Source organism: Hyperolius riggenbachi, chromosome 2, assembly GCF_040937935.1.
Source record: "Hyperolius riggenbachi isolate aHypRig1 chromosome 2, aHypRig1.pri, whole genome shotgun sequence".
Classification (NCBI taxonomy): domain Eukaryota; kingdom Metazoa; phylum Chordata; class Amphibia; order Anura; family Hyperoliidae; genus Hyperolius; species Hyperolius riggenbachi.
In genome coordinates, this window is record NC_090647.1 from 270185720 (window position 1) to 270208892 (window position 23173).

The following is a 23173-nucleotide window of genomic DNA, read 5'->3' on the forward strand; positions in this document are numbered from 1 at the left end:
GAGGACGTGAAAATGCATAAAATATGATAGTTCTTTGGATTACACGCTAGAGGTTAGACTTACTAAGAACCTGCTACCTACAATTGGAGTCATGTGCAAACCTTTCTCCTATGTTTTCTCACAGAAAAATTATTTCTCATCTTATCTGCATGGTACATTTCCAGGAATTATAATGTGGAAAGCACTAAAGGATAAGGAACACAAAATTCAGTTTAGCTGAACCTGCATGTTGGTGTGCATTGTCCATGGCAGAAAGTGTTACCTACTCTATGTCATTGCCTCCCTGTGCTGCAGGCTGCCCTCCATCATCCCGACACGTTCTCCTTTACAGCCCAATGTGCAGTTGTGAAGGCGGAAGTGTTGGGAAGATGACGGGCAGCCTGCAGCACACTGGCGGGAGGCAGCGACATAGGTCAGTTAACACTCTCTGTCATGGACAACGCCCACCAACATGCACACTCATCCCACTCATTCTTATTAAAAGTTGTTGAGAAAAGTAATATCAGATTTATGTTTAGCAGTTTTCATTTTGCCTGCTGCTGGCTGTTCAGATATTTTATTAATAAGGTATGGAAACATCTCCACAGAGAAAACACATCTCAGCCACATCGTAATGAACTGATGTCCTCTCTACACTAATGTAGCATGTGTGTCTTTTAAAAACAAAAATTCCAAAAAGAAATGCAATAGTACCTGGACCATCAAATGCGTGTCTAGCACCATCGTTGTGCTCTCCATCGTAGAAAGCCAGGCGGATATTTGCTGGGTCACTTTGTGCTTCGGAGAAGGTCAGGGAGGAGACGTTACTCCACAGTCCAAATGCTGCTTTTACTGCTTGCCTCACCTGATGCTGGGACAAGTACCACGGCCAGTTCACAACCTGATATGTAAGATGCCGCTTGTACCATTTACCTAGAAAGAAAAATAAAAGGAACTCTGCATTTTAATAATCACATGATAAATGTGAAACAAATATTACATAGCATTCATTAAAAGAGTTCAAACAGAAGATGCAAAGGTGACTGGCACTCAATGCTGCTGGAATATTGCAGTTGGATTAAGTTACCGAGCAAACTGTGCTCACAATAAAACAGATATGTATCCAGGATAGAAGAAGAAAAGTAGATCCGGCACCAATCTGCTGCTTCAGTAGAATTTTAATCCAACAGGTACAGTAAGGTTTAACAATGGAAGATACAAAAAGACGGCCTGACAGCCGTTTCGCAGGCGGCCTCTGACGAAGCGGGGTGACCTGCGAAACGGCTGTCAGGCCGTCTTTTTGTATCTTCCATTGTTAAACCTTACTGTACCTGTTGGATTAAAATTCTACTGAAGCAGCAGATTGGTGCCGGATCTACTTTTCTTCTTCTATCGTGGATTAATTAAAAGAGATACCATAGTTATGACACTTTGATGGTCTTATGCGCCGCACAAACATTCCCAGGTTTCCAAGGTGGAGTCACTAGCTGCAGAGAGATCTGTGGGCATACATTTTGTGGCTATTGAAGCCTTATGAATAAAGTTCATGTCATATTGCTTGCTCCTTGACTGTCTCTATGTATCTGTGAAGTTTATTGATATTGATCCATAGTAAGCAGGGCCGTTTTTAACCAAAGACATTCCAGGCCATTGCCTGGAGTGCCATTGTTCCTGGGGGATGCCATGGCCCTGGGGGGACAGGCAAAAATGGCGCACAGCGCCAATAGTGTCACAATGGCGCTGCACTTAAAACGATATTTATTGTTTTATATGTTAATTATTTTTTTTTGCAGGGATCGGGCTGTGGGCTGGCAGCGGGGGTCAAGCTGGAGAGGCAGCGGGCTGGCAGCGGGGTCAGGGTGGTGAGGCAGCAGGCTGGCAGCGGGGTTCGGGCTGGAGAGGCAGCGGGGTGGAGGGAGTAGGATTAGTTAGCATGTGTATACATTACTTTGTCCCGGCCGGCGATCGCTCCTTCATTTCATAGCTTGCAGGAGTCCTGCATCCAGCCAATCACTATGTGGAAACTGAAGCCGCATGGTGATTGGCTGGATGCAGGACTCGTGCAAGCTATGAAGTGAAGGAGCGTTCGCCGGCCGGGACAAGGTAATGTATACACATGCTAACTACTCCTACTCCCTCCACCCCGCTGCCTCTCCAGCCCGACCCTCGCTGCCAGCCCACTGCCGGCTGCCTCTCCAGCCCGACCCCGCTGCCAGCCCGCTGCCTCTCCTTCAGCTCGACCTCCGCTGCCAGCCCACTGCCCGCTGCCTCTCCTCCAGCCCGAATCCGCTGCCTCTCTAGCTCCCTGAATTTTTCAATGGCGCACTGTTTGGCTGTTTTATAAAACGCTATTTACCGTAAAACGGTAAATAGCGTTTTATGATCGGCAGAACGGTGCACCATTTTTTACTCTGCGCCATTTTTGACTGTATGCGTCCCTAGTTAATGCCCCCAACAAAAAAAAAAAACAGAGCCCTGCCTCCAAATGAAACCACACCCCAAACAAAGCCACTCCTCCCACAAGTGTTCATTCACTTGCTTCTGCTGCATGTGGGCAGTAGCAGGATGTTTGTTACCTGAAGAGCAGCAGCAGCTGCAGCATTACTGGTCCCTGGAGAGCAGACATCACAGGTCCGGATAGTTTAATTTGCAGGCAGCCTCTCCACTGTGTCCCTCTGTGTCACCTCTCCCCCCACCCCCACCATGCATCCCTCTATCCCCCCGTGCCTGCTTTTGTTACCCTTTGTGCCTCCTTTTGTCCCCTTGTACCTCCCTCATTCCCCCTGTGCCATTCTGCCCCCATGTGTCCTTCTTGGACAGTGAATAGTACCTCTGCTGCATTGAGGAAGGTGTGCTTGATTTTAAGCAGTTTTCTACAGAAATATGATCAAGAGCAGAAGGAAGTCATTAACACCCACTGCTGTATGTATGTTTTTTTTTCCATTATTTTTAGCCCACCTACAATAATGTATTTAGCAAAGAAATGAACAGCGCTACTTAAAAACAGATAAGTGCCTACCTGCAAGAGAGTGCAAGCCCCACTTGTGGGATAAAATACACCCCTATCATACACATAAGGCTGCTAAGTGGGAGCAGCTGACCAACATCCTCCAGTGGTAGACAGGTTATGTGTAAAAAAATGAATTAAATTAGTACATAGCAAAGAAATGAACAGCGCTACTTAACCTCCCTGGCGGTATGATAAGTGCGGCTGCGAGGGCGCGGGAGGGTTTTTATCACCTTTTTTTTTTTTTTTTAGCATGTAGCTAGCCTAGCGCTAGCACTAGCTACATGCTTCCCTCCTCCCTGCGGCATCCCCCCGTATTTACCGATCGCCACCGGCGCCGCTTGCCTATAAGAAAATCCCGTTCTGAACGGGATTTCCTTGAGGGCTTCCCCCGTCACCATGGCGACGAACGGCGTGACGTCATCGACGTCGCCGACGTCGTGACGTCACAGGGAATCCCGATCCACCCCATAGCGCAGCCTGGCGGCGATTGGCCAGGCTGGGCAAGGGGTATGCGGGGGGGGGGGGGGGGGGGGCCTGTATCGTGGTGGGTAGCGCCCCCCGTGATTGCCCCCCAGGCCCATACCCCCACCCCTGTGGTGAATCCCACCCCCAAGACTCCCGAAAATCATAATACAGCAGCGTTTCACCAGAAAATACACTTATTGCAGCATGGGTTCACCAGAAAATAGTTGTAATGCAGCAGAGCATTTTTCACCATAAAATATACTTATTGCGGCATGCACTCACACACACACCACACACACACATTATACACATGCACACAGTACACACAACACACACACTATACACAGTACACACACACTCACACACACACACTATACACAGTACACACACACTATACACAGTACACACACAGTACACACACAGTACACACACACACACTATATATACACACACACACACACACACACACACACTATACACACACAGCACACAGTAGATATACACTATACACACACTATGCTGCTACCAAGGGAGGACTGGGACCTTTTGGCCTGTGGGGAAACATAGACTTGAGGCCCGTTATAATGGCAGCCTCAGCCCAAATTATCAAGTCGCATTTGCAAATTGCTAGCGATTGCTATTGCGATTTTTGTCGTGCACTAGCCCAGAGAGAGGCGGAGTGGAGTGAGAGTGAGAATAGCAGGAGATGGAGCAGAGAGCTAATCTGTATTGCAGTCCCACATTACACAGAGACTAGTTGCCAGTAATAGGACTGCTGTCCCTGCCAGTCTCCCACACAAGTCAGAAAGCAGCCCTCCTGGAGTCTAGGGACTGACAAAACTTTTCAACCTGTTTAACACCTTACCTGCACATGCAGTCATTATAACAATGGGGAGAGACAAGACAGGTGTTTTCCCATGGACCCTCCAGGCAAGCTCTGCATCATGCTGTGTATATTTACCAGCTTGCCTGTCCTCTAATTGCACTTTTATCAGCTAGCCTAGTGTTTCACATTGCTGTACAACAACAAACCTGAATACACCAGACACCAGAGCAGCCCTAAATCACTGAATAAAAGGCAGCCTGGGGTGCAGTCCATGCCAGGCTGCTAATCCTGCTATGCTCAGTATCTACATCCACGCACTTACCAGTAGCAGAGAGAGAGGAACTGAATGAATCAGTGAATCAGAGTGAAGAGTCAGGACTCAGGAGCAGATGCTGTACTCGGAGCCTTCTCTCACTCATTACTGTGGTTCTTTGAATCATTGAGCTGAAGGAACTGAATTAATCAGTTCATTACTGTGGTTCTTTGAATTATTGAGCTGAAGGAACTGAATTAATCAGTCAGTGAATCAGTTATGAGTCTGCTGTTAGCTGCTGCTGTGTAAACTGATACCTGAGTGGGCTGAGAGGCATTTCTTCTCTCACTACTCAGCAGCGATCCCGGCTCCTCCTGCCGCTCTAGGCAAGAATTTATAGCTGCCTGGTGGGTGAGACGCCTGTGTATTGATCCATAGTAAGCAGGGCCGTTTTTAACCAAAGACATTCCAGGCCATTGCCTGGAGTGCCATTGTTCCTGGGGGATGCCATGTCCCTGGTTAATACCCCCCCCCCCCCCCCAAAAAAAAAAAACAGAGCCCTGCCTCCAAATGAAACCATACCCCAAACAAAGCCACTCCTCCCACAAGTGTTCATTCACTTGCTTCTGCTGCATGTGGGCAGTAGCAGGATGTTTGTTACCTGAAGAGCAGCAGCAGCTGCAGCATTACCGGTCCCTGGAGAGCAGACATCACAGGTCTGGATAGTTTAAGTTGCAGGCAGCCTCTCCACTGTGTCCCGCTGTGTCACCTCTCCCCTCACCCCCACCGTGCATCCCTCTATCCCCCTGTGCCTGCTTTTGTTACCCTTTGTGCCTCCTTTTGTCCCCTTGTACCTCCCTCATTCCCCCTGTGCCATTCTGCCCCCATGTGTCCTTCTTGGACAGTGAATAGTACCTCTGCTGCATTGAGGAAGGTGTGCCTGATTTTAAGCAGTTTTCTACAGAAATATGATCAAGAGCAGAAGGAAGTCATTAACACCCACTGCTGTATGTATGTTTTTTTTCCATTATTTTTAGCCCACCTACAATAATGTATTTAGCAAAGAAATGAACAGCGCTACTTAAAAACAGATAAGTGCCTACCTGCAAGAGAGTGCAAGCCCCACTTGTGGGATAAAATACACACCTATCATACACATAAGGCTGCTAAGTTGGAGCAGCTGACCAACATCCTCCAGTGGTAGACAGGTTATGTGTAAAAAAATGAATTAAATTAGTACATAGCAAAGAAATGAACAGCGCTACTTAACCTCCCTGGCGGTATGATAAGTGCGGCTGCGAGGGCGCGGGAGGGTTTTTATCACCTTTTTTTTTTTTAAGCATGTAGCTAGCCTAGCGCTAGCACTAGCTACATGCTTCCCTCCTCCCTGCGGCATCCCCCCGTATTTACTGATCGCCGCCGGCGCCGCTTGCCCATAAGAAAATCCCGTTCTGAACGGGATTTCCTTGAGGGCTTCCCCCGTCACCATGGCGACGAACGGCGTGACGTCATCGACGTCGCCGACGTCGTGACGTCACAGGGAATCCCGATCCACCCCATAGCGCAGCCTGGCGGCGATTGGCCAGGCTGCGCAAGGGGTATGCGGGGGGGGGCCTGTATTGTGGCGGGTAGCGCCCCCCGTGATTGCCCCCCAGGCCCATACCCCCCACCCCTGTGGTGAATCCCACCCCCAAGACTCCCGAAAATCATAATACAGCAGCGTTTCACCAGAAAATACACTTATTGCAGCATGGGTTCACCAGAAAATAGTTGTAATGCAGCAGAGCATTTTTCACCATAAAATATACTTATTGCGGCATGCACTCACACACACACCACACACACACAATATACACATACACACAGTACACACAACACACACTATACACAGTACACACACACTCACACACGCACACTATACACAGTACACACACACTATACACAGTACACACACAGTACACACACACACACACACACACACTATACACACACACTATACACACACACACACACACACACACTATACACACACAACACACAGTAGATATACACTATACACACACACTATGCTGCTACCAAGGGAGGACTGGGACCTTTTGGCCTGTGGGGAAACATAGACTTGAGGCCCGTTATAATGGCAGCCTCAGCCCAAATTATCAAGTCGCATTTGCAAATTGCTAGCGATTGCTATTGCGATTTTTGTCGTGCACTAGCCCAGAGAGAGGCGGAGTGGAGTGAGAGTGAGAATAGCAGGAGATGGAGCAGAGAGCTAATCTGTATTGCAGTCCCACATTACACAGAGACTAGTTGCCAGTAATAGGACTGCTGTCCCTGCCAGTCTCCCACACAAGTCAGAAAGCAGCCCTCCTGGAGTCTAGGGACTGACAAAACTTTTCAACCTGTTTAACACCTTACCTGCACATGCAGTCATTATAACAATGGGGAGAGACAAGACAGATGTTTTCCCATGGACCCTCCAGGCAAGCTCTGCATCATGCTGTGTATATTTACCAGCTTGCCTGTCCTCTAATTGCACTTTTATCAGCTAGCCTAGTGTTTCACATTGCTGTACAACAACAAACCTGAATACACCAGACACCAGAGCAGCCCTAAATCACTGAATAAAAGGCAGCCTGGGGTGCAGTCCATGCCAGGCTGCTAATCCTGCTATGCTCAGTATCTACATCCACGCACTTACCAGTAGCAGAGAGAGAGGAACTGAATGAATCAGTGAATCAGAGTGAAGAGTCAGGACTCAGGAGCAGATGCTGTACTCGGAGCCTTCTCTCACTCATTACTGTGGTTCTTTGAATCATTGAGCTGAAGGAACTGAATTAATCAGTTCATTACTGTGGTTCTTTGAATCATTGAGCTGAAGGAACTGAATTAATCAGTCAGTGAATCAGTTATGAGTCTGCTGTTAGCTGCTGCTGTGTAAACTGATACCTGAGTGGGCTGAGAGGCATTTCTTCTCTCACTACTCAGCAGCGCTCCTGGCTCCTCCTGCCGCTCTAGGCAAGAATTTATAGCTGCCTGGTGGGTGAGACGCCTGTGTATTGAATCATAGTAAGCAGGGCTGTTTTTAACCAAAGACATTCCAGGCCATTGCCTGGAGTGCCATTGTTCCTGGGGGATGCCATGTCCCTGGTTAATACCCCTTCCCCCCCAAAAAAACAGAGCCCTGCCTCCAAATGAAACCACACCCCAAACAAAGCCACTCCTCCCACAAGTGTTCATTCACTTGCTTCTGCTGCATGTGGGCAGTAGCAGGATGTTTGTTACCTGAAGAGCAGCAGCAGCTGCAGCATTACCGGTCCCTGGAGAGCAGACATCACAGGTCTGGATAGTTTAAGTTGCAGGCAGCCTCTCCACTGTGTCCCTTTGTGTCACCTCTCCCCCCACCCCCACCGTGCATCCCTCTATCCCCCCGTGCCTGCTTTTGTTACCCTTTGTGCCTCCTTTTGTCCCCTCGTACCTCCCTCATTCCCCCTGTGCCATTCTGCCCCCATGTGTCCTTCTTGGACAGTGAATAGTACCTCTGCTGCATTGAGGAAGGTGTGCCTGATTTTAAGCCGTTTTCTACAGAAATATGATCAAGAGCAGAAGGAAGTCATTAACACCCACTGCTGTATGTATGTTTTTTTCCCATTATTTTTAGCCCACCTACAATAATGTATTTAGCAAAGAAATGAACAGCGCTACTTAACCACTTGAGGACCTAGGGCTTTCTGCGTACGTTAAAAAGGGGCGATGGGAAAAAAGGGCGCCGGGTTTTTAACGATAAACATGGATTACGTTTAAAAATGTATTTCGTTTAAAAGTAATGTTTTTAAACGTTATAAATCATTAAATAATGTGTATTAAATCGGCAATTGTAAAAACGTTAATCTTTCGTTTAAATAATGAAACGCATAATAACGTTTAAAAAAAAAATACTAAGTAACCCTCCCTGTACCTACCCCTAACCCCTAGACCCCCCTGTTGATGCCTAAACCTAAGACCCCCCCTGTTGGTGCCTAAGTAACCCTCCCTGTACCTACCCCTAACCCCTAGACCCCCCTGTTAGTGCCTAAACCTAAGACCCCCCTGTTGGTGCCTAAACCTAAGACCCCCCTGTTAGTGCCTAAACCTAAGACCCCCCTGTTGGTGCCTAAACCTAAGACCCCCCTGTTGGTGCCTAAACCTAAGACCCCCTGTTGGTGCCTAAACCTAAGACCCCCCTGTTGGTGCCTAAACCTAAGACCCCCCTGTTGGTGCCTAAACCTAAGACCCCCCTTTTGGTGCCTAAACCTAAGACCCCCTGTTGGTGCCTAAACCTAAGACCCCCCTGTTGGTGCCTAAACCTAAGACCCCCCTGTTGGTGCCTAAACCTAAGACCCCCCTGTTATTTTTTTCGTTTAAAAATAATGTAAAAAAAAAAAAAAAAAAAAAAAAGTAATGTTTTTCGTTTAAAAATAATGTTTGGGAAAAATATTGTACTGGTTTTCGTTTAAAAATAATATTTAAACATGTATAAATCATTAAATAATGTGTAATCATGAGAAACAGTAATAAAACATTAAGTCTCCGGGCGCCGCTTTTAAAACGTTAGTTTTCTCCGGCGCCCTTTTTTCCTACCGGGCGCCCATTAAACGATATTTATTATAGAAGTGAATGGCGGCGCCCGATTTGTCCACTAGCCTCAGGCGCCCGAATTTACTGTTTCCGGGCTTTCTACCCCTTAAGGACCGGCCACTTTTTTTCCATTCAGACCACTGCAGCTTTCACGGTTTATTGCTCGCTCATACAACCTACCACCTAAATGAATTTTGGCTCCTTTTCTTGTCACTAATAAAGCTTTCTTTTGGTGCTATTTGATTTCTCCTGCGATTTTTACTTTTTATTATATTCATCAAAAAAGACATGAATTTTGGCAAAAAAAAAGATTTTTTTAACTTTCTGTGCTGACATTTTTCAAATAAAGTAAAATTTCTATATACATGCAGCGCGAAAAATGTGGACAAACATGTTTTTGATAAAAAAAAACCCCGTTCAGTGTATATTTATTGGTTTGGGTAAAAGTTATAGCGTTTACAAACTATGGTGCAAACAGTGAATTTTCTCATTTTCAAGCATCTATGACTTTTCTGACCACCTGTCATGTTTCATGAGGGGCTAGAATTCCAGGATAGTATAAATACCCCCCAAATGACCCCATTTTGGAAAGAAGACATTCCAAAGTATTCACTGAGAGGCATAGTGAGTTCATAGAAGATATTATTTTTTGTCACAAGTAAGCGGAAAATGACACTTTGTGAGAGAAAAAAAAAAGTTTCCATTTCTTCTAACTTGCGACAAAAAAAATGAAATCTGCCACGGACTCACCATGCCCCTCTCTGAATATCTTGAAGGGTCTACTTTCCAAAATGGGGTCATTTGTGGGGTGTGTTTACTGTCCTGACATTTTGGGGGGTGCTAAATTGTAAGCACCCCTGTAAAGCCTAAAGGTGCTCATTGGACTTTGGACCCCTTAGCGCAGTTAGGCTGCAAAAAAGTGCCACACATGTGGTATTGCCGTACTCAGGAGAAGTAGTATAATGTGTTTTGGGGTGTATTTTTACACATACCCATGCTGGGTGGGAGAAATATCTCTGTAAATGACAATTTGTTAATTTTTTTTACACACAATTGTCCATTTACAGAGATCTTTCTTCCACTCAGCATGGGTATGTGTAAAAATACACCCCAAAACACATTATACTACTTCTCCTGAGTACGGCGATACCACATGTGTGGCACTTTTTTGCACCCTAACTGCGCTAAAGGGCCCAAAGTCTAATGAGTACCTTTAGGATTTCACAGGTCATTTTGAGAAATTTCGTTTCAAGAAAAATGACACTTTGTGAAAAAACACAATTAAAATCAATTTCCGCTAACTTGTGACAAAAAATAAAATCTTCTATGAACTCGCCATACTCCTAGCGGAATACCTTGGGGTGTCTTCATACTAAAATGGGGTCATTTGTGGGGTTCCTATACTGCCCTGGCATTTTAGGGGCCCTAAACCGTGAGGAGTAGTCTTGAAACGAAATTTCTCAAAAAGACCTGTGAAATCCTAAAGGTACTAATTGGACTTTGGGCCCTTTAGCGCAGTTAGGGTGCAAAAAAGTGCCACACATGTGGTATCGCCATACTCGGGAGTAGTACAACGTGTTTTGGGGTGTATTTTTACACATACCCATGCTGGGTGGGAGAAATACCTCTGTAAATGACAATCTTTTGATTTTTTTACACACAATTGTCCATTTACAGCGGTATTTCTCCCACCCAGCATGGGTATGTGTAAAAATACACCCCAAAACACATTGTACTACGTCTCCCGAGTACGGCGATACCACATGTGTGGCACTTTTTTGCACCCTAACTGCGCTAAGGGGCCCAAAGTCCAATGAGTACCTTTAGGATTGCACAGGTCATTTTTGTTTCAAGACTACTCCTCACGGTTTAGGGCCCCTAAAATGCCAGGGCAGTATAGGAACCCCACTAATGACCCCATTTTAGATAGAAGACACCCCAAGGTATTCCATTAGGAGTATGGTGAGTTCATAGAAGTTTTTATTTTTTTGTCACAAGTTAGCGGAAATTGATATTAATTGTTTTTTTTCACAAAGTGTCATTTTCCGCTAACTTGGGACAAAAAATAAAATATTCTATGAACTCACCATACTCCTAACGGAATACCTTTGGGTGTCTTCTTTCTAGAATGGGGTCATTTGTGGGGTTCCTATACTGCCCTGGCATTTTAGGGGCCCAAACCGTGAGGAGTAGTCTTGAAACCAAATGTTGCAAAATGACCTGTGAAATCCTAAAGGTACTCATTGGACTTTGGGCCCCTTAGCGTACTTAGGGTGTAAAAAAGTGCCACACATGTGGTACCGCCGTACTCAGGAAAAGTAGTATAATGTGTTTTGGGGTGTATTTTTACACATACCCATGCTAAGTGTGAGAAATATCTCTGTAAATGACAATTGTTTGATGTTTTTTACACACAATTGTCCATTTACATAGAAATTTCTCCCACCCAGCATGGGTATGTGTAAAAATACACCCCAAAACACATTATACTACTTTTCCTGAGTACGGCGGTACCACATGTGTGACACTTTTTTGCAGCCTAGGTGCGCTAAGGGGCCCAACATCCTATTCACAGGTCATTTTGAGGCATTTGTTTTCTAGACTACTCCTCGCGGTTTAGGGCCCCTAAAATGCCAGGGCAGTATAGGAACCCCACAAGTGACCCCATTTTAGAAAGAAGATACCCCAAGGTATTCTGTTAGGTGTATGGCGAGTTCATAAAAGATTTTATTTTTTGTCACAAGTTAGTGAAAAATGACACTTTGTGAAAAAAAAAAAACAATAAAAATCAATTTCCGCTAACTTTTGACAAAAAATAAAATCTTCTATGAACTCGTCATACACCTAACAGAATACCTTGGGGTGTCTTTTTTTCTAAAATGGGGACACTTGTGGGGTTCCTATACCGCCCTGGCATTTTACGGGCCCAAAACCGTGAGTAGTCTGGAAACCAAATGTCTCAAAATGACTGTTCAGGGGTATAAGCATCTGCAAATTTTGATGACAGGTGGTCTATGAGGGGGCGAATTTTGTGGAACCGGTCATAAGCAGGGTGGCCTTTTAGATGACAGGTTGTATTGGGCCTGATCTGATGGATAGGAGTGCTAGGGGGGTGACAGGAGGTGATTGATGGGTGTCTCAGGGGGTGGTTAGAGGGGAAAATAGATGCAATCAATGCACTGGGGAGGTGATCGGAAGGGGGTCTGAGGGGGATCTGAGGGTTTGGCCGAGTGATCAGGAGCCCACACGGGGCAAATTAGGGCCTGATCTGATGGGTAGGTGTGTTAGGGGGTGACAGGAGGTGATTGATGGGTGTCTCAAGGTGTGATTAGAGGGGGGAATAGATGCAAGCAATGCACTGGCGAGGTGATCAGGGCTGGGGTCTGAGAGCATTCTGAGGGTGTGGGCAGTTGATGGAGTGCCCTAGGGGCAGATAGGGGTCTAATCTGATAGGTAGCAGTGACAGGGGGTGATTGATGGGTAATTAGTGGGTGTTTAGGGTAGAGAACAGATGTAAACACTGCACTTGGGAGGTGATCGGACGTCGGATCTGCGGGCAATCTATTGGTGTGGGTGGGTGATCAGATTGCCCGCAAGGGGCAGGTTAGGGGCTGATTGATGGGTGGCAGTGACAGCGGGTGATTGATGGGTGGCAGTGACAGGGGGTGATTGATGGGTGGCAGTGACAGGGGGTGATTGATGGGTGGCAGTGACAGGGGGTGATTGATGGGTGATTGATGGGTGATTGACAGGTGATTGACAGGTAATCAGTGGGTTATTACAGGGGAGAACAGATGTAAATATTGCACTGGCGAATTGATAAGGGGGGGTCTAAGGGCAATCTGAGCGTGTAGGCGGGTGATTGGGTGCCCGCAAGGGGCAGATTAGGGTCTGATCTGATGGGTAACAGTGACAGGTGGTGATAGGGGGTGATTGATGGGTGATTGATGGGTAATTAGTGGGTGTTTAGAGGAGAGAATAGATGTAAACGCTGCGCTTGGGTGGTGATCTGATGTCGGATCTGCGGGCGATCTATTGGTGTGGGTGGGTGATCAGATTGCCCGCAAGGGGCAGGTTAGGGGCTGATTGATGGGTGGCAGTGACAGGGGGTGATTGATGGGTGGCAGTGACAGGGGGTGATTGATGGGTGATTGACAGGTGATCAGTGGGTTATTACAGGGAAGGACAGATGTAAATAATGCCCTGGCGAATTGATAAGGGGGGGTCTGAGGGCAATCTGAGCGTGTAGGCGGGTGATTGGGTGCCCGCAAGGGGCAGATCAGGGTCTGATCTGATGGGTAACAGTGACAGGTGGTGATAGGGGGTGATTGATGGGTGATTGATGGGTAATTAGTGGGTGTTTAGAGGAGAGAATAGATGTAAACGCTGCGCTTGGGTGGTGATCTGATGTCGGATCTGCGGGCGATCTATTGGTGTGGGTGGGTGATCAGATTGCCCGCAAGGGGCAGGTTAGGGGCTGATTGATGGGTGGCAGTGACAGGGGATGATTGATGGGTGGCAGTGACAGGGGGTGATTGATGGGTGATTGACAGGTGGGACAGATGTAAATAATGCCCTGGCGAATTGATAAAGGGGGGTCTGAGGGCAATCTGAGCGTGTAAGCGGGTGATTGGGTGCCTGCAAGGGGCAGATTAGGGTCTGATCTGATGGGTAACAGTGACAGGTGGTGATAGGGGGTGATTGATGGGTGATTGATGGGTAATTAGTGGGTGTTTAGAGGAGAGAATAGATGTAAACGCTGCGCTTGGGTGGTGATCTGATGTCGGATCTGCGGGCGATCTATTGGTGTGGGTGGGTGATCAGATTGCCCACAAGGGGCAGGTTAGGGGCTGATTGATGGGTGGCAGTGACAGGGGGTGATTGATGGGTGATTGACAGGTGATTGACAGGTGATTGACAGGTGATTGACAGGTGATCAGGGGGGATAGATGCATACAGTACATGGGGTGGGGGGGTCTGGGGGGGGTCTGGGGAGAATCTGAGGGGTGGGGGGGTGATCAGGAGGGAGCAGGGGGCAGGGGGGGGATAAAAAAAAATAGCGTTGACAGATAGTGACAGGGAGTGATTGATGGGTGATTAGGGGGGTGATTGGGTGCAAACAGGGGTCTGGGGGGTGGGCAGGGGGGGGTGTGATGGGTGCTGTGGGCGATCTGGGGCAGGGGGGGGGGGGGGAAATCAGTGTGCTTGGTGCAGACTAGGGTGGCTGCAGCCTGCCCTGGTGGTCCCTCGGACACTGGGACCACCAGGGCAGGGGGCAGCCTGTATAATACACTTTGTAAACATTACAAAGTGTATTATACACTTTGTATGCGGCGATCGTCGGGTTAACATCCCGCCGGCGCTTCCGTATGGCCGGCGGGATGTTGCGGCGGGTGAGCGGCGCCAGGCGGAGGCGGAGGATCGCGTCACTAATGACGCGATCGCTCCGCCCATGCCCCTACAAGGACCGCCGCCAATTGTCAATACGGCGGTCCTTGCGGGGTCCACTTCCCGGCCGCCAATTGTATATACGGCGGTCGGGAAGTGGTTAAGAACAGATAAGTGCCTACCTGCAAGAGAGTGCAAGCCCCACTTGTGGGATAAAATACACACCTATCATACACATAAGGCTGCTAAGTGGGAGCAGCTGACCAACATCCTCCAGTGGTAGACAGGTTATGTGTAAAAAAATGAATAAAATTAGTACATAGAAAAGAAATGAACAGCGCTACTTAACCTCCCTGGCGGTATGATAAGTGCGGCTGCGCGGCCGCGGGAGGGTTTTTATCACCTTTTTTTTTTTTTAGCATGTAGCTAGCCTAGCGCTAGCGCTAGCTACATGCTTCCCCCCTCCCTGCGGCGTCCCCCCGTATTTACCGATCGCCGCCGGCGCCGCTTGCCCATAAGAAAATCCCGTTCTGAACGGGATTTCCTTGAGGGCTTCCCCCGTCCGACGTCGCCGATGTCGTGACATCACAGGGAATGCTGATCCACCCCATAGCGCAGCCTGGCGGCGATTGGCCAGGCTGCGCAAGGGGTTTGCGGGGGGGGGGGCCTGTATCGCGGTGGGTAGTGGCGCATCGGCGGCGGGCGGCGGCGGTCGCAACAAACACGCAGCTAGCAAAGTGCTAGCTGCGTGTTTGAAAACAAAAATTATGCAAATCAGCCCAGCAGGGCCTGAGGAATCCTCCGCGGCGGCTTACCCAGTGTCCAGCACGGGGTTACCGCTAAGGAGGTTAAAAACAGATAAGTGCCTACCTGCAAGAGAGTGCAAGCCCCACTTGTGGGATAAAATACACACAAAGCATACACATAACCTGTCTACCACTGGAGGATGTTGGTTTCCTGTAACAGCTTGCATGCAACTTGTTAAGTTCTCGTCCCTCCCACTGCGGAGGAGTCATCCCCCTAACTTATGCATATGCATAGCCTGGGTGCGCTACCAAGTAAAATCGAAAATTGAAAATTGCGCAAAAGGTGGACCAGCGCATCACCAGGCCGCCTCTGATTGGCCTACAATCAGAGGTGTGCTGAGCCCCCCCAGAAACTGCAAACGCACCTTGAATCCAAACAGAAGCTCTGCATATACACCAAAAGCAAGGCTGCTAAGTGGGAGCAGCTAGTGTTGGGCGAACATCTAGATGTTCGGGTTCGGGCCGAACAGGCCGAACATGGCCGCGATGTTCGGGTGTTCGACCCGAACTCCGAACATAATGGAAGTCAATGGGGACCCGAACTTTTGTGGTTTGTAAAGCCTCCTTACATGCTACATACCCCAAATTTACAGGGTATGTGCACCTTGGGAGCGGGTACAAGAGGAAAAAAAATTTAGCAAAAAGAGCTTATAGTTTTTGAGAAAATCGATTTTAAAGTTTCAAAGGGAAAACTGTCTTTTAAATGCGGGAAATGTCTGTTTTCTTTGCACAGGTAACATGCTTTTTGTCGGCATGCAGTCATAAATGTAATACATATAAGAGGTTCCAGGAAAAGGGACCGGTAATGCTAACCCAGCAGCAGCACACGTGATGGAACAGGAGGAGGGTGGCGCAGGAGGAGAAGGCCACGCTTTGAGACACAACAACCCAGGCCTTGCATGAGGACAAGAAGCGTGCGGATAGCATGCTTTGTACCACCATGCAGTCATAAATGTAATAAAGATAAGTGGTTCAATAAACAGGGACCACGCGGCAACGCTAACCCAGCAGCAGCACACGTGATGGAACAGGAGGAGGCGCAGGAGGAGAAGGCCACGCTTTGTGAGACACAACAACCCAGGCCTTGCATGAGGACAAAAAGCGTGCGGATAGCATGCTTTGTACCGCCATGTAGTCATAAATGTAATAAAGATAAGAGGTTCAATAAACAGGGACCACGCGGCAACGCTAACCCAGCAGCAGCAGCAGCAGCAGCACACGTGATGGAACAGGAGGAGGCGCAGGAGGAGAAGGCCACGCTTTGTGAGACACAACAACCCAGGCCTTGCATGAGGACAAAAAGCGTGCGGATAGCATGCTTTGTACCGCCATGTAGTCATAAATGTAATAAAGATAAGAGGTTCCATAAACAGGGACCGGCAACGGTAACCCAGCAGCAGCAGCAGCAGCAGCAGCACACGTGATGGAACAGGAGGAGGCGCAGGAGGAGAAGGCCACGCTTTGTGAGACACAACAACCCAGGCCTTGCATGAGGACAAAAAGCGTGCGGATATAGCAGCAATGCTTTTTGCCGCCATGCAGTCATAAATGTAATACAGATGAGAGGTTCAATAAACAGGGACCGGAAATGCTAAACCATCCCAGATGTTCATCGGTCATGTTACTTGGTTGGGGTCCAGGAGTGTTGCGTAGTCGTTTCCAATCCAGGATTGATTCATTTTAATTTGAGTCAGACGGTCTGCATTTTCTGTGGAGAGGCGGATACGCCGATCTGTGATGATGCCTCCGGCAGCACTGAAACAGCGTTCCGACATAACGCTGGCTGCCGGGCAAGCCAGCACCTCTATTGCGTACATTGCCAGTTCGTGCCAGGTGTCTAGCTTCATGCCCGGTTTCAGGTCCAGCGGTGCCAGCCACAAATCCGTCTGTTCCTTTATTCCCCTCCAAATTTCCTCCCCTGTGTGCTGCTTATCCCCAAGGCAGATCAGCTTCAGCAACGCTTGCTGACGCATGCCAACAGCTGTGCTGCACTGCTTCCACGATCCTACTGCTGCTGGTGCTGGGTTAGCATTTCCGGATGAGGTACAGCTTTGAGATGCGTTGGAGGAGAAGGAGTCAGAGAGGTAGGTGCTGCTGTTGTTATCCAGCTGTTTGCGGCGTGGGCAACACCCGCGCCGTAGCAGGTGAGGAATCGCTGCCAGGCTCCACAAGGTTCACCCAGTGCGCGGTAAGGGAGATGTATCGACCCTGGCCGAACGCACTCGTCCAGGTGTCAGTGGTGAGGTGAACCTTGCAGGCAACGGCATTCTTCAAGCTTCGGGTTATTTAGCTGACCACGTGCTCATGCAACTCAGGCACTGCAGAGCGCGCAAAGTGGTAGCGGCTGGGAACCACGTAACGTGGGATGGCCACTGACATCATGCCCTTGAAGCTGTTTGTCTCCACCACTCGATATGGCAGCATTTCGCAGGCCAGAAGCTTGGCTATGCTGGCTGGCTGTTACTGCCACGGCCCGGGGGTCATTTGCTGGCAATTTCCTCTTGTGCTCAAACATCTCAGAGACAGACAACTCAACCGTAGCGCTGCACACCGAAGGGCTGTTGGTTGTTGTGTTTGATGAACACTGGGAGACCTCAAGAGCACTAGTCCGGAAAGTGACAGTGTCAGCATCGTCTGATGTTTGTGAATGTTGTGAACCACGCAATGGCTGGGCTACTGCTGCTGCTGAGGCGGGTCTGGTGGTGAGTCTGGTGAACCCAAGGGAGGCAGTGTTGCTGGTGGTACCCTGTCCTGCCGCGTTTGCCCACAGAGTGGGATGTTTGGATAGAATGTGGCGGCTCATGCTGGTGGTGGAGAGGTTGTTAATACTTTTCCCCCTGCTCAGGCGGGTCTTGCACACCTTGCAAATCGCCATGGTAACATCCTCAGTGCAGTCTTCAAAGAAAGCCCAGACTTTAACTGGCTGAGGACTCGGACCTCGTGCGTGATGTGCTGGTGCTGCTTAACCCACTGCTGGACGCTTGAGAGGTCATCCAAGTAATTATCTGGTCCTGTTCTTTTGGATCTGTGAGGGTTGTTGTCCTGGACAACATGGGCAGTATTGAGTGGGTTTTCTTGGGTGCTCCCCTGTGGCCTGTACGTGAACCGTCAGGGGAAACACCTCTTCCCTTGCCCCTCCCTCTTTCACCGGATTTCTTCCTCATTTCACTTATCCTTAAAGTACACGCTGACTGGCAGCAGTACAGTGGCAGTACAGAAATGCTATACAGTGGTGGGTGAGCGGTGTACCACTATTGTCAGCAGTGACACAGAGCACAATGCTATACAGTGGCGGGTGAGCGGTGTACTACTGTTCCCAGCAGACACAGAGTGGAAGTAAACACAATGCTATATAGTGTGGCTGAGCCGTGTACACAGAGTGGCATTAAACACAATGCTATATAGTCTGCTATATAGTCACCCCGAACAGGGTGATGTTCTGCAGAACCCGAACAGTGGCAAACACTGTTCGCCCAACACTACTGGGAGGGAACGCAGATTTTAGTACCTAAACACACGATACAACATGTTTTCCGGGGTCGGACTCTGAGGCACATACAGATGGTCCCGATCATCATCCTCATCATACAACTCTTCTCCTGAGTCTGACCCACCCACCACCTCTGCCACCCCAACATCCCCAGACACAGACCCCTCATCGTCCTCAACATTAACTTGGGATGCTGGCCTGAGCCAGACCTCCTCCTCCACATCAGGCCCCATCATCTCCTCAATGGCAGCCCTCATTAATCGCTCTGGCGACGGACTGATGGACACAACGTTCTCCTCCGGGGAGGGCTGCTGCTGACCACTGGCTGCTGGGGTGGATGTTATAGCTTGCGTGGGGCGTTGGCTGTTGCTGTTGTTGGGAGTGCTGCTCACAGCGGAGGTCTCTGGGGAACTCATGTTGAGCTCATATAGTGGTTGACGGTGAGTGGAGTATTACTGATCCCAGCAATATACACACTGACTGGCAGAGTACGCAATGCTATATAGTGTGGCTGAGCGGTGTACACAGAGTGGCAGTAAACACAATGCTATATAGTCTGGCTGAGCGAGCGGTGTACTACTGTTCCCAGCAGAATCAGAGTGGCAGTAAACAATGGTATATAGTCTGGCTGAGCGGTGTACACAGAGTGTCAGTAAACAATGGTATATAGTCTGGCTGAGCGAGCGGTGTACTACTGTTCCCAGCAGAATCAGAGTGGCAGTAAACAATGGTATATAGTCTGGCTGAGCGGTGTACACAGAGTGTCAGTAAACAATGGTATATAGTCTGGCTGAGCGGTGTACACACAATGCTATATAGTCTGCTATATAGTGTCAGTAAACAATGGTATATAGTCTGGCTGAGCGAGCGGTGTACTACTGTTCCCAGCAGAATCAGAGTGGCAGTAAACAATGGTATATAGTCTGGCTGAGCGGTGTACACAGAGTTTCAGTAAACAATGGTATATAGTCTGGCTGAGCGGTGTACACAGAGTGTCAGTAAACAATGGTATATAGTCTGGCTGAGCGGTGTACACAGAGTGGCAGTAAACACAATGCTATATAGTCTGGCTGAGCGAGCGGTGTACTACTGTTCCCAGCAGAATCAGAGTGGCAGTAAACAATGGTATATAGTCTGGCTGAGCGGTGTACACAGAGTGGCAGTAAACACAATGCTATATACTCTGGCTGAGCGAGCGGTGTACTACTGTTCCCAGCAGACACAGAACAGTAAACAGAATGCTATATAGTGTGGCTGAGCGAGCGGTGTACCACTATTCCCAGCAGACACAGAACAGTAAACAGAATGCTATATAGTGTGGCTGAGCGAGTGGTGTACCACTATTCCCAGCAGACACAGAACAGTAAACAGAATGCTATATAGTGTGGCTGAGCGAGCGGTGTACCACTATTCCCAGCAGACACAGAACAGTGAACAGAATGCTATATAGTGTGGCTGAGCGAGCGGTGTACCACTATTCCCAGCAGACACAGAACAGTGAACAGAATGCTATATAGTGTGGCTGAGCGAGCGGTGTACCACTATTCCCAGCAGACACAGAACAGTGAACAGAATGCTATATAGTGTGGATGAGCGAGCGGTGTACCACTATTCCCAGCAGACACAGAACAGTAAACAGAATGCTATATAGTGTGGCTGAGCGAGCGGTGTACCACTATTCCCAGCAGACACAGAACAGTGAACAGAATGCTATATAGTGTGGCTGAGCGAGCGGTGTACCACTATTCCCAGCAGACACAGAACAGTGAACAGAATGCTATATAGTGTGGCTGAGCGAGCGGTGTACCACTATTCCCAGCAGACACAGAACAGTAAACAGAATGCTATATAGTGTGGCTGAGCGAGCGGTGTACCACTATTCCCAGCAGACACAGAACAGTAAACAGAATGCTATATAGTGTGGCTGAGCGAGCGGTGTACCACTATTCCAAGCAGACACAGAACAGTGAACAGAATGCTATATAGTGTGGCTGAGCGAGCGGTGTACCACTATTCCCAGCAGACACAGAGTGGCAGTAAACAGAATGCTATATAGTGTGGCTGAGCGAGGTACACAGAGTGGCAGTAAACAGAATGCTATATAGTGTGGCTGAGCAAGCGGTGTACTACTATTCCCAGCAGACACAGAGTGGCAGTAAACAGAATGCTATATAGTGTGGCTGAGCGAGGTACACAGAGTGGCAGTAAACAGAATGCTATATAGTGTGGCTGAGCAAGCGGTGTACTACTGTTCCCAGCAGTGACACAATGACAGGGGGGACCCTGGCTAGCGTGGCTGGAGCGCGAACTACCCTGCCTGCCTACCCAAAGCTAAACCCACAGACAAATGGCGGAGATATGACGTGGTTCGGGTATTTATTTACCCGAACCACGTGACCGTTCGGCCAATCAGAGCGCGTTCGGGTCCGAACCACGTGACCCGTTCGGCCAATCACAGCGCTAGCCGAACGTTCGGGGAACGTTCGGCCATGCGCTCTTAGTTCGGCCATATGGCCGAACGGTTTGGCCGAGCACCGTCAGGTGTTCGGCCGAACTCGAACATCACCCGAACAGGGTGATGTTCTGCAGAACCCGAACAGTGGCGAACACTGTTCGCCCAACACTAGGAGCAGCTGACCAAAAATGAATAAAATTAGTACATAGCAAAGAAATGAACAGCGCTACTTAAAAACAGATAAGTGCCTACCTGCAAGAGAGTGCAAGCCCCACTTGGGGGATAAAATACACACCGAGCATACACATAACCTGTCTACCACTGGAGGATGTTGGTCAGCTGCTCCCAATTAGCAGCCTTATGTGTATGCTCGGTGTGTATTTTATCCCACAAGTGGGGCTTGCACTCTCTTGCAGGTAGGCACTTATCTGTTTTTAAGTAGCGCTGTTCATTTCTTTGCCATTTACTAATTTTATTCATTTTTGGTCAGCTGCTCCCACTTAGCAGCCTTGCTTTTGGTGTATATGCAGAGCTTCTGTTTGGGTTCAAGGTGCGTTTGCAGTTTCTGGGGGGGCTCAGCGCACCTCTGATTGTAGGCCATTCGGAGGCGGCCTGGTGATGCGCTGATCCACCTTTTGCGCAATTTACAATAATGTATTGCCAGTACTGTAATAATAAACAAGCTATCATTTCATGTAAAAGCTATGAATCTGAATTGGGAGAATGTTGTTGTGGATGAGCCAAGTGTTACAGCTTCACGAATTGTTCTGCATTTAGCCGTGTAATTAGCAGCAGTGGGAGGATTATATGACAGCCAGGATACAGCTTTTACACACACAATTATAGACATGAAGAGTCATGCATTTCACAAGAGCTTTTCTATCCTGCCTGTTACGTTACTACCTCTTTGGCTGATCAGACCCTTATTTATCTCTGGAAATCATCATTGCCATCATTACATGGGAGACTTGACATTAACACTCATAGTGTACCTTCAAAGAGACAGGAAACAAAAGCCGTGAAAAGGATGTGACAAGATTGAAAATGACGAGAAATGTGATAAGCAGTTGGGATGGGTCAGTAAGAAAGATTCTTGAAAAACTGGATTATCTGCATATTGCCTTGGTAACATTTACAGACTGCCTAGAATCAAACTGTATTAAAGGAAAAATGTTATTAGAGTAGTATTTTTCCTGTCAAGTGACAGGCAGCCTACTGGGCCAATCAAAGTGCAGGGGTAATGTCCATTAAAGAGATAGGACCCGCAGGGGCTCAGGGCAGGACGAGTGGAGCTCTCGTCATTGCCAATTAGCAGGCATAAGTTTGTAGCGCTCGCTATGCTACTCTGATAAGGCGTGTGAACTCTGGTAAGATGTGCTAACTCTAATAAGGCATGCTATTTGTCTTAGGGAATCAAGTCCAATGACTCATGATCATGTTAATTATTCCATATAAGTTAATCATTCCTCATGTGATGTATCATTACCTGCTGTGGGCACCTATGGTCTGTGTTCAGGTAAAAGCTACATACAGCAAAGCAAACAATAAAAGGAATGACTATTGATGCAATATATTATCATACCTGGTTCATTGTATGGGAGTCGGGACATCATCTGGATTTCAGATTTCATTACAGCCAACATTTCAATTTAGAATAAAATGTATTCTTCACTGTGGTTAGAGGTGTTTGCAATTTACAATCTACAATGTATTTTTTCCCAAACCAATGCATAAAATGGAGTAATCACATTTCTCAGACAGACCATGCAGTGCTTTGCAGAGGCAGGGAAATCATGGGCACAGACATTATGATGACTTCATCATTGTCAGACACAGGGTCACTAATGACCAGCCCTTTGAGTATAAATATAGGAGTATTTAGCTCCA

General features: G+C 48.1%; 1 protein-coding gene across 1 annotated transcript in view; it reads right to left on the reverse strand.

Annotated features, from left to right (window-relative positions):
- The window catches only part of MMP28 (matrix metallopeptidase 28), a 139672-nt gene that overhangs the window by 16043 nt on the left and 100456 nt on the right, over positions 1–23173 (reverse strand). Inside the window, exon 4 of the mRNA XM_068265364.1 lies at positions 694–912. Coding sequence (XP_068121465.1) covers positions 694–912 — 219 coding nt within the window. The remainder of the gene's footprint in view (positions 1–693; positions 913–23173) is intronic.